Raw genomic sequence first — 14,112 nt, 5'->3', positions numbered from 1 at the left:
AATCCAGTAGCGATTTTGGCTGGTAGTTTGGAGAACCGGTAGCAATCACAGTGTGAGGCTCCGCCCACCCACCCGGCTGTTGTTACTTCCTGGTTTTAACCAGGAAGTAATGTGTTCTGTACCCTCTGCGCATACGCAGAAAGGTTTTGTGCATGCATAGAGGGTGTGCGTGCACATGTGATGTGCGTATGCACTTCTGAACCAGTAAGGAAGGTAAGTAGATTTCACCCCCTGGGACAGATGGTTCACTTGCTTAAAGCTTTCATACTCAGGAAGTTTGCTCATACTTTGTGGTAAATCTTTCTCTAGATTACCTATAGCCATGATTGAATGAGGAAATATAGAACATTTTATATTTTATTACTACACATATACTCAACTGTTCTGTTTAAAAAACATTTAGGCCACTTGTCATTGCAACCACAGAGTGATTTTGTCACTAATTTAAATTGTGTACAAGAAGATTGATTCCTTTAACTCAGTTTATGAGGGTTTTTTCTAATGAGTTGCTGCCTGTTATTCAGCTCAGGTCTTATCAAGATGATGTAAACTTTGGGGGAGAAAATAAGGACCAATAATCCAGCACTTGAGGCTAAAATGGAGAAGATCTCCACAGCCACCATGTATTTCCCTTTGGTGCTCTGGTAGGCTGGAACAAAAGAGATCCAGACACTGCAAAAGAGAAGCATGCTGAGGGTGATAAATTTGGCTTCATTGAAACTGTCTGGGAGGTTCCTTCCAAGAAAAGCCACTGTAAAGCTGATCTTGGCCAAGAGACCAATGAAACCCAGCATGCAATAAAACATGGCAGCAGAGCCTTCGTTGCACTTCAGGATTATTTCTGTAGGCAGAGAGTGCATGTCAAGATCTGTGAAGGGAGCAGAGCTCACCAGCCACACAATACAAAGAGTGGTTTGAATGAGGGAGCAAGAAGGCACCAAAAAGAAGGTCAATCTTTTTCCTGCCCATGACCTCATCTGAGAGCCGGGCTTGGTGGCCATGAAAGCTAGGACCACAGTGAGGGTTTTGGCCACCACGCAAGAAACCGCCACAGAGAAGATGATGCCAAAAGCAGTTTGGCGAAGGAGACAGGTTGCCCTCTGAGGCCGACCAATGAAAAGCAAAGGGCAGAGAAAGGAAAGCAGCAGGGAGGCCAGGAGGGTGTAGCTGAGGCCCCGGTTGTTGGCCTTGACAATGGCAGTATCCTTGTGCTGAACGAAAACTATGAGGACCAGGGCTGTGATGGAGGAAAATAAAAGAGCAAAAGTAGTCAAAGTGATCCCCAAAGGTTCCTGGAAAGATAGGAAGCTGATCTCTCTTGGGATGCACTGATCCTGGGCTTTGCTGGGATAATGATCTCCTGGACACTGGTAGCAAAAATCCATATCTGAGAATGAAAAAGAAATAAAAAAAAATAAACAAGGTCTCTTATTAAGAATTTGGCCTGTCTAGTCAAGTTACAAAGATTGGCTCAGTACGTAAAATGAGCTCCAAATAAAATTGCATCAATTTCATGTAACTGGGTTTCCATGAGGTACTATGCATGGCTCAAACAAACATCTGTTTGTTTGTTATTGATGTATTAAGTATATATGCACCTTTCCTTCAGATGCCCTTATTGACAAACGAGTCCCTAACACGAGGAATGACACCAGACCCACACTCATGAGGTCCACACAGGATGTCACCACCACACATCCACCCAGAAAGCAGACCCAAACCCACACTGATCAGGAAGCATGACCAAGGACCAGAAGCCAGACCGCAGCTGCAACATTAGACATTTCAAACCCCTCCAATCCATACATACAGCAGACAGACACCCACTATGAAGATGTAGCACGACCACAAACACGAAGCCAAACAACAGCAATGCAGCTCACCAGCTCAAATCCCCCTGCAACTCAGACTAATCTGAGCACAACCAAGCCCCCACACAAAGAGGACACACCCCCATCCAATCAGAGCACAAAAAAAACCCCATCCAATCAGAGCACAGCCAAGCTCCCACCCAATCAGTTCAAACCCCCACTAGCAGTTAAAAAGGAAGAAACAGCTGCAATCACACATTGTTCCCAGAAGCACGAAGCTGAAGCTGAAGCCTGAAGATGACGAATGAGACTTCGTCAAAACGTCGCCAAGACACTTCCAATTTTACGCGGGAGAAAAAAACCCGAATAACCAAAGACCTACATATATATATATATGTAGGTCTTTGGTTATTCGGGTTTTTATATATATATTCCAATAGGGTCTCTTCTTATTACAGGCTCTTAAAGTGATATCAGCCCAAAAACTTGCTGATTCATTCCCAGCATTACATTATCGTAGCAGCTGGTCAGCTCTTAAATCATTACCCTGACACATTCTCACAAAGGAGAAGACCAACTTCTATTCAGTCTGATCTTTATGTGATGTTTTAAAAATACCACCACCTGCTTCCAGATTCAAACTCAATCCATGATAGCCTTACCCATTTGGTCTGAAACTTTTCCTTTTGGGCATGGAAAGCAATCGTAACAGCAAAAAGGCTCCCCTTCCTTCTTGCTCTTGCTGTGACCTTTATGGCAGGGTTCATTGCACAAAGACAGAGGCTGAGCCTAGGCACAAACAGAAGACAGCAAGGCAGAATCCTTAAATGCTGGGTTATTACTTAGGTAGCCACATAACAGTAGTTCTAATTTGATATTCAGAATAATACAGTAATTTGAGAAAATCCCAAAGATGCTTTTTCAAGAGGCAACTGGGCTTTCTTGTTTTTCTTTGAAGATGTTTCACATTTCAAAATGTCTTCAAAGAAAAACAAGAAAGTCCAATTGCCTCTTGAAAAAGCATCTTTGGGACTTTCTCAAACCTGGATGACTGAGAATCTCCATAGACATTTAGTTTGAGAAAGGAATGTGCATAGAACAAATGACTCTAAATCAATACATTAATTTTCTATCCCAAACAGCTATTATTACAGTCCTGTAAGTAACTAAATCAGGGGTCAGCAACCTGTGGTTCTGGAGCTGCATGTGGCCTTTTCACCCCTCTGCTGCAACTCTGTCACTCAAAATATGTGTCACAACCGCCAATGTGCGACACCTTCCAGCACATGATTTATTGAGCTTTTCAACCTCTGGTAGGCCAACCACAGATAAATCCAAGGGAAAAAAAATCAGAAGAAAACAGAATGTTTAATTCAACTACATGTGCTAGTTTTATGGCCGCTCAAGAAATAGTCAGACATAGTTTTGTGGCTCCCGGTGTTTTCTTTTCTGTTTGAAATGGGTGCAAATGGTTCTTTGAGTGTTTAAGGTTCCAGACCCCTGAGCTAAATCATAAACAGAATAATCTAATTCAAACATTTGCACCTCTGCCCAGTTTGAGGCAACAGCTTTGCAGTAGAATTATGCGTTCCATCAATTTGTGCCATCTGCAATATTAAATTAGTTATATTTTCTCCTCACATTCTTGTTATGTTTACCTTTAAAACAGAACAAAACCATTATGCAAAGTAGTTCTATGCAATAATATGAAAAATTAGCATGTTTGTAGGTACTGATATCAGCTGGCTATGGATTTTGGCCAGACAAGATCTGAATCACCGCAAAAAGCTTTAAAAAATTGACTACTGGCCATACAAGTATTTTCATCATCTGCATCCTGAACAAATAATGTGGATCCCAACTATATAGAAACGTTAACCTGGTGCTTTGGTTAAAATGCTGGCATAGAAAGCAGGAGAATGTGAATTCTAGTCCTGCCATGGGCATGAAAGCTGACTGCATGACCTTGAGCCATTACTGGTTTTCAGCCCAACCCACCTCACAGGGTTGTAGTGGGGAAAAAGAGGAGGAAGAAGGATTATTATCTAAGTTTGGCATCTTGAATTAAAATAATAAAGGTCGGGAGAATCTAATAAAGAATATGGAAAATACCTGGTTAAATGTCTTTGGCCACCTAATGGCATCCACAGAAACACTGAACACTTGGTCTTTGGGGGCTCTGAGATCAAATCTACCCACTTTGACTCGATGTACACTTAGATTTGGGAACGTGATCCAGTTGATAATATCAAATCCTGCTTCCAGGTTTCCATTTTGATCAAAGGAAATCATTTCCCCAACACTGTTGTTAAATGAGACTTTTCTTAGAAAGCGGTGGAACTAATTGAAAGTGGAAAGAAAGGTAAGCAAAACATGAAGACAAAAATAATACCAATTAAAAGGTGAAAATATTTTACAAGATATTTATTTATTTATTTATTTATTTATTTATTTGATTTTTATACCGCCCTTCTCCCGAAGGACTCAGGGCGGTGTACAGGCAAGATAAAACAATACAATATACAGATTAAAATACCATTTAAAAAACTTATTTAAATTAGCCTAAAATTAAAAAATTTCCATACTAAAAACCCCGTTTAAAAATTGATAAAAGATAAAATTCAATTTAAGACAGCCCCGCGCAAATAAAAAGATGCGTCTTCAGTTCGCGACGGAATGTCCGAAGGTCAGGTATTTGGCGTAAACCCGGGGGAAGTTCGTTCCAGATAGAGACACTGATGTCGTTTCCCCAACACTGTTGTTAAATGAGACTTTTCGTAGGTAGCGGTGGAACTAAATTGATAGTGGAGCAAAAAGGAAGAAGGGATAAAGCTATACAAAAATTATACAAATGCTGTAATATCTTATAACAGGGGCGTCTCACTCAATTACATTGAGGGCCGCATCAGGGTTCTGTTTAATTTTGGGGGGGGGCATGGTGGGCATGGCCAGGGGTCATGGCCAGTTTGACATCACTCATGTTGGGGGCGCTTGTGTTGGCCCGAGCTCTCTGCCAGAGAGAAAATGGGCTCCTGAACTCCATTTTTGGCTGTGATGGCTTTCTGCAACCCTCTGCCAATGAAAACGGAGCTCAGGAGGGCGTCCCACAGCCCTCCTCGGCTCCATTTCCACTGGCAGAGGCACCACGGGCCAGTCCTTTGCTGTTTCCAGGGCAGCCCCACGGGCCAGATCTAAGCATCCCTATCTTATAAAGTAAGTGTATTTGAGAAGACAGAATTAGCTGTATCTATGCAAATTAAATTTAATTAAATTTAATTTAAAAAGGAACATGGTGGCTCAGTGGCTAAGACACTGAGCTTGTAGATCGAAAGGTTGGCAGTCCAGTGGTTCAAATCTCTAGTGCCGCATATCGGGCTGAGCTCCCGTTACTTGTCCCAGCTTCTGCCAACCTAGCAGTTCGAAAGCACGTAAAAAATGCAAAATAGGGACCACCTTTGGTGGGAAGGTAACAGTGTTCCGTGCGCCTTTGGCATTTAGTCATGCTGGCCTCATGACCATGGAGATGTCTTTGGACAGCGCTGGCTCCTCGGCTCTGAAACGGAGATAAGCACCACCCCCTAGAGTCAAGAATGACTAGCACATATGTGCAAGGGAAATATTTACCTTTACATTTAGATTTATGCAAATTATCAATAACTGCAATTCAACATCACAATTCACCTGAAGTGGCATTAATGATAACAAAATACCTATAATATGACAAAAATATAAGCATAATACAGTCAAACCAAGAACATCATTAATCATAACAATGCCCATTATACCAACAGAAAGATAATAGAAAAAATAGCAATAGACGTGAATCAATCTTAGTAACCAAGACAGTCATCTATTATAGTAACCAGCTTGAAAAATATTGAATGAAGTAGAGAAAAACAAAATAATGAAATTGGATTTTTCAGATAATAAGAGAGCCAGTGCTCTTCTACTGTATCTCTTAATTGGGACTTGCTATAATCCATACAGAGGGACGTGGTGACTCAGAGGCTAAGATGCTAAGCTTGTCGATCGAAAGATAGGCAGTTCAGCGGTTCGAATCCCTAGTGCCGCATAATGGGGTGAGCTCCCATTACTTGTCCCAGCTTCTGCCAACCTAGCAGTTCGAAAGCACATAAAAAATGCAAGTAGAAAAATAGGGACCACCTTTGGGGGGAAAGGTAACAGTGTTCCATGCGCCTTTGGTGTTTAGTCATGCCGGCCTCATGACCATGGAGACATCTTCGGACAGCGCTTTGCTCTTCAGCTTTGAAACAGAGAGGAGCACCACTCCCTAGAGTTGGGAATGACTAACACATGTGCGAGGGGAACCTTTACCTTTACCTATAATCCATACAGTTAGGCTACCCATTAAAGTAAATTTATTTCCTAAAGTTATTGCTATAATTGGGGTTTAATGGGAAAAAGCTATGCTTTTGGACTTTTTTACATAGACAGTAAAGTAATATCTAACCACATGTTGGAGGCTAAAGAACATAATCTTGTGTTTATGTAGTCAGGATATTACCTGCCGAAGGTAGAATCAACAAGAGTTTGTCACAACTGAATGATATCATCATCATCAGTGGTGGAATGTAGCTGGTTTAACAACCAGTTCCATGAGACCACGCTTCGCACTGAAAATGGAGCATTTAGAAGCTCAGCTGCTTACCTTCCAAGTCAGCTAAGATAAGTAGAACAATGGGGGGGGGGAATCAGCTGTTCTGCGTGATTGAGATGAGCTAGAAAGCAGGAAATGAAGGACAGGATAGGGCGGGGCAGGGGGTGGGACCAGCTGATTGTTAGAGCTACCCGTTCACCTGAATTGGTTGAACCAGCTGAATTCCACCTCTGATCATTATCATTATCATATAATAGAAAATAATGTTAACATTATAAACTGAAGAGTTCAGTGTATGTAGACAAGCATTCCTGAGAGTGGGAATCTAACATGACAATTTCCTTGTATTTGTGATTTCAAGACATTACCTGCCAAAGTAATGGATTCAGAAGATTCTTACGTCCTTCCTCTGACATAATTCTGCCTTTCAGTATTGATGACCTCATGGATTTCAATGCATGGGCCACAGCATAAGCTGCATTGTAGATACTATAGCTATGGGAAGATATGCTCATCTCAAAAACAGACCTAGGAAGAGCCTCCAGTTTCTCCTTCCCAGTGCAGCAATTACAAACATTGTCCTCTTCCAAGGAAGTTGAGAAGGAACAATCAAATGCCTGTCTCCAAAAGTCCTTAATAAAACCATCTCCAGTTTCCACATAAGGGTTTCGCATGCGAAGAAAATTATGGAAACCTACCAGCTCCTTTGACTGAGTTGCAAAGGATAAGGAACCATGAACGATATCTATGTCCCAAAATCGTTGAAAAGGAATAGAGGTGAACTCCATTTGGGCTGTCATCATCCAGAGTTTACCATTTGTGTTCCTAGGAATGTCTTCAAGTTCTGGAATTCTGGGAAACATTCTCAAAACGATCATCGTATGAATTTCCCCATGCAAGACCACAACGCTGACTTTGCTGTTGCTTATCAAGAGGTACAATTTGACCCATGACTCTAGCATTTCATGAATGCCAGTTTTAAAATATAGAGGTGGCAATGGTTCTATGAAATCAAAGCAGATACCCTCTTGGGAAAACTTGGGAAGTTCCTTCTGTACAAACCTCAGGCCATTGTCATCCTCGATAAAAATGACACCAATCCAAGTCCATGTGAAAAGCAAAAGCAGCTGGAGCATCCCCACATATTGTTGGTTAATATTAGGGAACATCCATTGGAAGAAGACTTGTTGGGTTGGGTCATTAATCACAGGAGAAGAACCATATCCAAGCTATAAAGAAAAGGAAGGCTAAGTAGATAGGATGAGTGTAGGTAAAACTTTTACTGTCCAAATGGAGGGTATCCATCTCACATTCTGGGAAAGAATGGAAGAGGAAGAAAAGTAGGTAGGACCAAGCCCTGTTAGGGTGGAGATTGACTTGGGCCTGGCATTTTGCTTATTTTGATACACACACACACACACACACACACACACACACACACACACACACACACACACACCCCTCCTCATAAATGCTTCTGGTCTGAAATATTGTATCTTCCATCCAATCTCTCAATTATTGTCTGCTTTTTTAAAAATATCATTCCAGATAGCTAAGGAAAGAATTCATAATGCCAGGAAATTATAGGCATGTGTTATGTGGTATGTGTGTGCCCATGTCTACATTTCTGTCTATTCTCATTCAGTTTTTAAAGGTTTATCAGCAGGGAGGTTCTGTATCTTTCCACTATCAAAATTTGTACTGCACAACCCAAACAAAAGAGAATCTCCCCAATACACATTCCAATTAATATTAAGATCTTCTGCATTGTGAAGATAGATAGATAGATAGATAGATAGATAAGAGAGAGACACAGAGAGAGAGAGAGAGAGAAAGAAAGAGAGGCAGAGAGAGAGAGAGACACACACACACACACACACACACACACAGAGACAAAGAGAGAGAGAGACAAAGAGAGAGACACACACACACACAGAGACTGAGACACACACACACAGAGGGAAAGACAGACAGACACAGACAGAGAAAGACAGACAGACAGACAGACACACACACACACACAGAGAGAAAGACAGAGAGGCAGAGAGAGAGAGAGAGACAAAGAGAGAGAGAGAGACAGAGACAGACAGACAGACAGACAGACACACACACACACACAGAAGAGAAAGACAGAGAGGGAGAGAGAGAGAGAGAGAGAAAGAGAGAGAGAGACACACAGAGAGAGACACACAGAGAGAGATGCAGACACACAGGCAGAGATGCCATCCTGGCTTCACAGAGAAGCAGGCAGTGGCTGGCATTAATTTAATTTTGTTACCAATAGAGGATGCAGAAATTCATTCCATCTTCTTGTTCTTCAAGGTCTGGGTCATGCTTAACTGTTTTTTCAATGTTATGGAGATCTACTAATGTAATTCAACTACAAACTAGGGCATAAAAAACCTTTGCCAGACCAATTCTCAAATACAGCTCATCTGCCTGGAATCTGCACTGTATATCGGACATTAATACAATTGAACCGGTCCAGAGGTACTTCACAAGAAGAGTACTCCACTCCTATAGTCACAATAGACTTCCCTATGCCACCAGACTTGAACTTTTGGGCTTGGACAATCTGGAACTGCACTTTCTGAGGTATGATCTAAACACAGTACACAAAATTGTCTGCTACAATGTCTCTTACCTGTCAATGACTTCTTCAGCTTCAACCCCAATAGTACGTGGGCAAACAATAGATACAAACTCAAAGTAAACAGCTTCAAACTCAACTGCAGAAAATAAGACTTCAGCAACAGAGTGGTCAATGCCTGGAATGCTCTACCTGAGTCCAGCTTCAACCTTAAACTGTCTACCGTGGCCCTCACCCCATTCCTAAGAGGTCCATAAAGAAGGCATGCATAAGTGCACCATCCCTGTCCTACTGTCCCCATTTATTTGCATTCTTTTCTTTTGATCATATCCATGTTTATATTTATACATACTATCTTGTACATGTTTGACAATGTACAATGTACAAATTTATATTAATAAACATAAATATCTATATAAGGCTAAAGGGACACACTTATAGTTTTTTTCAGGCACTAAGCACTATGTGCACATCTTACCTGCGGTAGCTTGTAATTGCTCAGAATAGTTGCCATAAAGAAACTCACATCTGAATCAGGTCCCCCAATGACTGCAACAATATTATCTTTATTATCACACTTGTAGTTCGGGATAAAGTTTCTCCATGTGGAGAGAAGCTCCAGTGAGGCGAGATATATCCAGCTTGCAACAAAATGGCTGTTATAGATGTGGAAGCCCAGGGAGATATTGGGTAATATCTGAGGATTTCCATTAATCTCCAATATGGCAAACGCAAAAGCCAGGGTATGTTGATAAATCTGAGTCACAAATCTGTGGTGTGATTTATATGCTGAATGATTTCAGAAACTTGGTAAATTTTCTTCCAAACCCTTTAGGCCATACAATCAGAGATGCCTTAAAATATCACTTTGACAGTAATATTTATCTGGAAGCCATGGGTGGACTCATTCCCATTTGAACTATTCAAAGAAAAGAATGGAATGGAATGGAATGGAATGGAATGGAATAGAATAGAATAGAATAGAATAGAATTTTTTTATTGGCCAAGTGTGATTGGACACAAAAGGAATTTTTCTTGGTGCATATGCTCTCAGTGTACATAAAAGAAAAGATGCGGTCATCAACAGTTCTAAAGTACAACACTTACTGATAGTCATAGGGTACAAAAAAGCAATCAGGAAACAATCAATATCAATATAAATCATAAGGATAGAAGCAATAAAGTTACAGTCATAAAGTCATAAGTGGAAGGAGATGGGTGATGGGAACAATGAGAAGATTAATAGTAGTGCAGATTTAGTAAATAGTTTGACAGTGTTGAGGGAATTATTTGTTTAGCAAAGTGATGGCGTTTGGGAAGAAACTGTTCTTGTGTCTAGTTGTTCAGCTTTGTGTCTAGTTGTTCAGCTACAAAAATCAGCTTTGTTTTTTTATTTGTTTGTTTTATTTGTTTTTTGTTTGTTTGCATTCACCCATGCATCTTTTGTGGGAGAAACCCCTCGGTGTCTATGTATTGATGAAAGTGTCTCATTTTCAAAGGACAGGCTATCAGAATTGATGATGGATTTCCATCTGATGTATACAGCTAATATTTGGTGGACACATAAGGTTAGCCCTTGACTTACAACAGTTCATTTAGTGACCGTTTGAAGTTACAATGGCACTGGAAAAAGTGACTTATGACCATGTTTCACTGTTGCAGCATCCTCATGATCATGTTATTTACATTCAGATGCTTGATAACTGGTTCATATTTATGATGGTTGCAAGATCTTATGCACTAGTGACAAATGCCTTGTGTATCCAATCACACTTGGGAAAGGAAAAAAGAAAGAAAGAAAGAAAGAAAGAAAGAAAGAGAGAGAGAGAGAGAGAGAGAGAGAGAAAGAGGGAGGGAGGAAAGGAAGGAAGGATGGATGGAAGGAAGGAAGGAAAGAAGGAAGGAAGGAAGGAAAGAGAGAGAGAAAGGAAGGAAGGAAGGAAGGAAGGAAGAAAAGCAAGAGAAGAAAGGACGGAAGGAGAGAGAGAAAGAAAGAAAGAAGGAAGGAAGGAAAGAGAGAGAAAGAGGGAGGGAGGAAAGGAAGGAAGGATGGATGGAAGGAAGGAAGGAAAGAAGGAAGGAAGGAAGGAAAGAGAGAGAGAAAGGAAGGAAGGAAGGAAGGAAGGAAGGAAGGAAGGAAGGAAGGAAGGAAGGGAAGAAAAGCAAGAGAAGAAAGGACGGAAGGAGAGAGAGAAAGAAAGAAGGAAGGAAGGAAGGAAGGAAGGAAGGAAGGAAGGAAGGAAGGAAGGAAGGGTGGTTGGAAGGCTGAATACCTCAATGAGAATGTTCATTCATACTCATGGAATAATAGCTAAATTAAAACTAGTGTAAAATGATTCTCTCCTATTTATCCTTTCTTAGGGGAATTGTCTGCTTAAAATAACAGAACAATTTCTGGCGAGAAACCCCCTTATGGAAAATGCTACAATTAATCAAAATCTTGGCTTACCCAATCTCATCTAGGAGGCTGTGAGACGGATGCTGATTGAAAGCCACCGGGTCAGAAAATGTATAGACTTGAGAAATAATACCAGCAATGCTGAGGTCCCCTGGCTGATAATACCGGTGACTTATTGGCAGAGGGTAATAGATATTGCAACTAGCAACTGGGATATTAGACATAGTCTGAGGCAGTAGCAGTAATATCAGAAACAGAAAGGGTGGCATTAGATAGAAGCATCTTGTGGACATCAGAGCCAATAAGGATTTTTAGTGTCCTCTCACACTTTCCACCAGGTATGTATGGAGGAAAATCACCAAGCAGTCTATGTTGGATTCCTTTCTTGAATGTCAAGATATATTTTAGTAATATATTTTGATAAGAGCTTCTCTCTTGTGCCAAGGTACATTGGTTATCCTTTGGGAGGTGAAATAGAAGATACTATTAGCAGAATGGTAACTACATGGGAGATAATCACTTTGTAAAATTACTAGCTCTTTGCAGTATTGTAGAAGAAAACAATAACAACATATTTCAATAGATTTTGGCTTTTTCCTTGTGAATATGTTACTATGAGACTAGAGTTATTTGAAGTAGGAATGCTCTCTCTCTCTCTCTCTCCACCCCCCCTCTCTCCCACTCCCTTTCTCCTTCTCTCCCTCTCTCCAGGGCCCATGGTGTTTAAAAAAGTCAAATTGGCACCTGAACTATTTTTGTGTATTGAAGGACTTTCATCTGTATTCATGGAATACTAGCCAAATGTATTACTACTATTATTTCCTCCTCCTCCTCCTCCTCCTCCTCCTCCTCCTCCTCCTCCTCCTCCTCCTCCTCCTCCTCCTCCTCCTCCTCCTCCTCCTCCTCCTCCTCCTCCTCCTCCTCTCCTCTCCCCACTCACAAACCCAACTCCCTTCTAGCACTGATGATGTTGTCTAGTTGGATCATGAAAATCTCCAAGAACACAAGCAGAGAGAGCACCAAGGACCCCTCACAACCACCACCACCACCACCACCCCTACTACTACTGCTACAACTAATACTACTTCCTCCTCCTCCTGCTCCTCCTCCTCCTTCTTCTTCGCCTCCTCCTCCTCCTCCTCCTCAGTGTAGCAGTGTAGTAGCTACACTGGTTATTCCCAATATTTCTCAGCAAAACAGGGTGAATTCAAGGTCACTCCCATTAATGAATACAAGGCAATGCAGTGAATTTCCATTCACATATTTACTTTACTTTGCTTAGCCCTTGGGCCATATCAAAGTGCAGAATTCCAGACACAAATTATTACTAAAATCCGATAAAACCAATTTAAAATGAAATTGGAATAAAATATGATTTAAAATGAAATTGGAATAAAATACAGTTTAAAATGAAATTGAAATAAAACACAATAATTTAATATATAGATGAATAAAATATGATAAAATTATATTTAGGTATCACCCCAATCAGTCCCACATATGCCCATCTCAACCAAACCATTTTGCTTAAGTACTGTGCTGTGTTAAATGCTATTTTCAGATTCTGGCTGCACATAAAATAAGTTGTTTTGATATGGGGATCCCAATGGGTCATCCATTTGGTATATAGACCAAGGTACTGTCTCTCATTCTCTTATACAGGCAACAATCAAATAGAATGTGAGCCAGTTTTTCTACCTCTGCTGCTTCACAAATGCAGAGATCTAGAGCAGAGGTCTCCAACCTTGGCAACTTTAAGACTTGTGGACTTCAACTCCCAGAGTTTCTCAGCAGGCAAAGTTGCCAAGGTTGGAGACCCCTGATGTAGAGTATAGAATGGAATCTCCCATATCTGACCATTGTGTCAAGCTGTTCGAATCTCAGTCACGTAAATATCTACCTAAGATGTTTCAGCAGTTGTAACTTCAAATAGCTGTCTACAGATTTGATGTACAAGAAATACTTAAATGATGAGCAGCATTATAATAATAATTATACGTAGCATTTATGTATAATTAGAAACTAATCAAGGAGAGAAGCAGCTTAGAACTAAGGAGAAATTTCCTGACAGTTAGAACAATTAATCAGTGGAACAACTTGCCTGCAGAAGTTGTAAATGCTCCAACACTGGAAATTTTTAAGAAAATTTGGATAACCATTTGTCTGAAATGGTGTAGGGTTTCCTGCCTGGGCAGGGGATTGGACTAGAAGACCTCCAAGGTCCCTTCCAACTCTGTTGTTGTTGTTGTTGTTGTTATACAAATATTGTCATAGCTGTAGATTTAATGAATGAGAAATATAACATACTAACAATGAAAGTAACAATCAGATTAATTGTGATCTTACAAATTTATTTACAAAGGATAGGGTGCGCAACTTAGGTGTCCTCCTGGATGAACGGCTGTCGCTTGAAGACCATTTGACGGCCGTCGCCAGGAGGGCCTTCCACCAGGTTCGCCTGGTTCAGCAGTTGCGCCCCTTCCTTGATCGGGATGCCTTGTGCACAGTCACTCACGCGCTCGTTACCTCTCGCTTGGATTATTGTAATGCTCTCTATATGGGGCTCCCCTTGAAGTGCACTCGGAGGCTTCAGTTAGTCCAGAATGCAGCTGCGCGGGTGATAGAGGGAGCTTCGCGTAGCTCCGACGTAACACTGCTCCTGCGCAGACTGCACTGGCTACCTGTGGCCTTTTGG

At 41.1% G+C, this 14,112-nt stretch overlaps 1 protein-coding gene across 1 annotated transcript; it reads right to left on the bottom strand.

The window, feature by feature from the left end:
• Positions 1 to 473: 473 nt before the first annotated feature.
• LOC131198013 (vomeronasal type-2 receptor 26-like) lies at positions 474 to 7,598 on the bottom strand. The gene is made up of 4 exons (XM_058182522.1): positions 6,798 to 7,598; positions 3,924 to 4,151; positions 2,474 to 2,600; positions 474 to 1,387 (listed from the first exon to the last, which is right to left on the bottom strand). Exons 1-4 carry the CDS (start codon positions 7,596 to 7,598, stop codon positions 474 to 476), a joined length of 2,070 nt encoding a protein of 689 aa, XP_058038505.1.
• Positions 7,599 to 14,112: the final 6,514 nt, after the last annotated feature.

The sequence above is a fragment of the Ahaetulla prasina genome, chromosome 4, assembly GCF_028640845.1.
Source record: "Ahaetulla prasina isolate Xishuangbanna chromosome 4, ASM2864084v1, whole genome shotgun sequence".
Classification (NCBI taxonomy): domain Eukaryota; kingdom Metazoa; phylum Chordata; class Lepidosauria; order Squamata; family Colubridae; genus Ahaetulla; species Ahaetulla prasina.
The sequence above is the reverse complement of the archived record's forward strand: the minus strand, read 5'-3'. Positions and strand labels throughout refer to the sequence as shown.

Bases quoted from the DNA above. Each gene is read 5' to 3' on its own strand.
- LOC131198013 (XM_058182522.1), bottom strand. From the start codon at position 7,598: ATGTTCCCTAATATTAACCAACAATATGTGGGGATGCTCCAGCTGCTT. The intron at 4,152-6,797 runs GTAATGTCTTGA...ACTTTCAATTAG, and splicing joins TGAATCCATTACTTTGGCAG to TTCCACCGCTTTCTAAGAAA. The intron at 1,388-2,473 runs GTAAGGCTATCA...TTTCATTCTCAG, and splicing joins AAAAGTTTCAGACCAAATGG to ATATGGATTTTTGCTACCAG.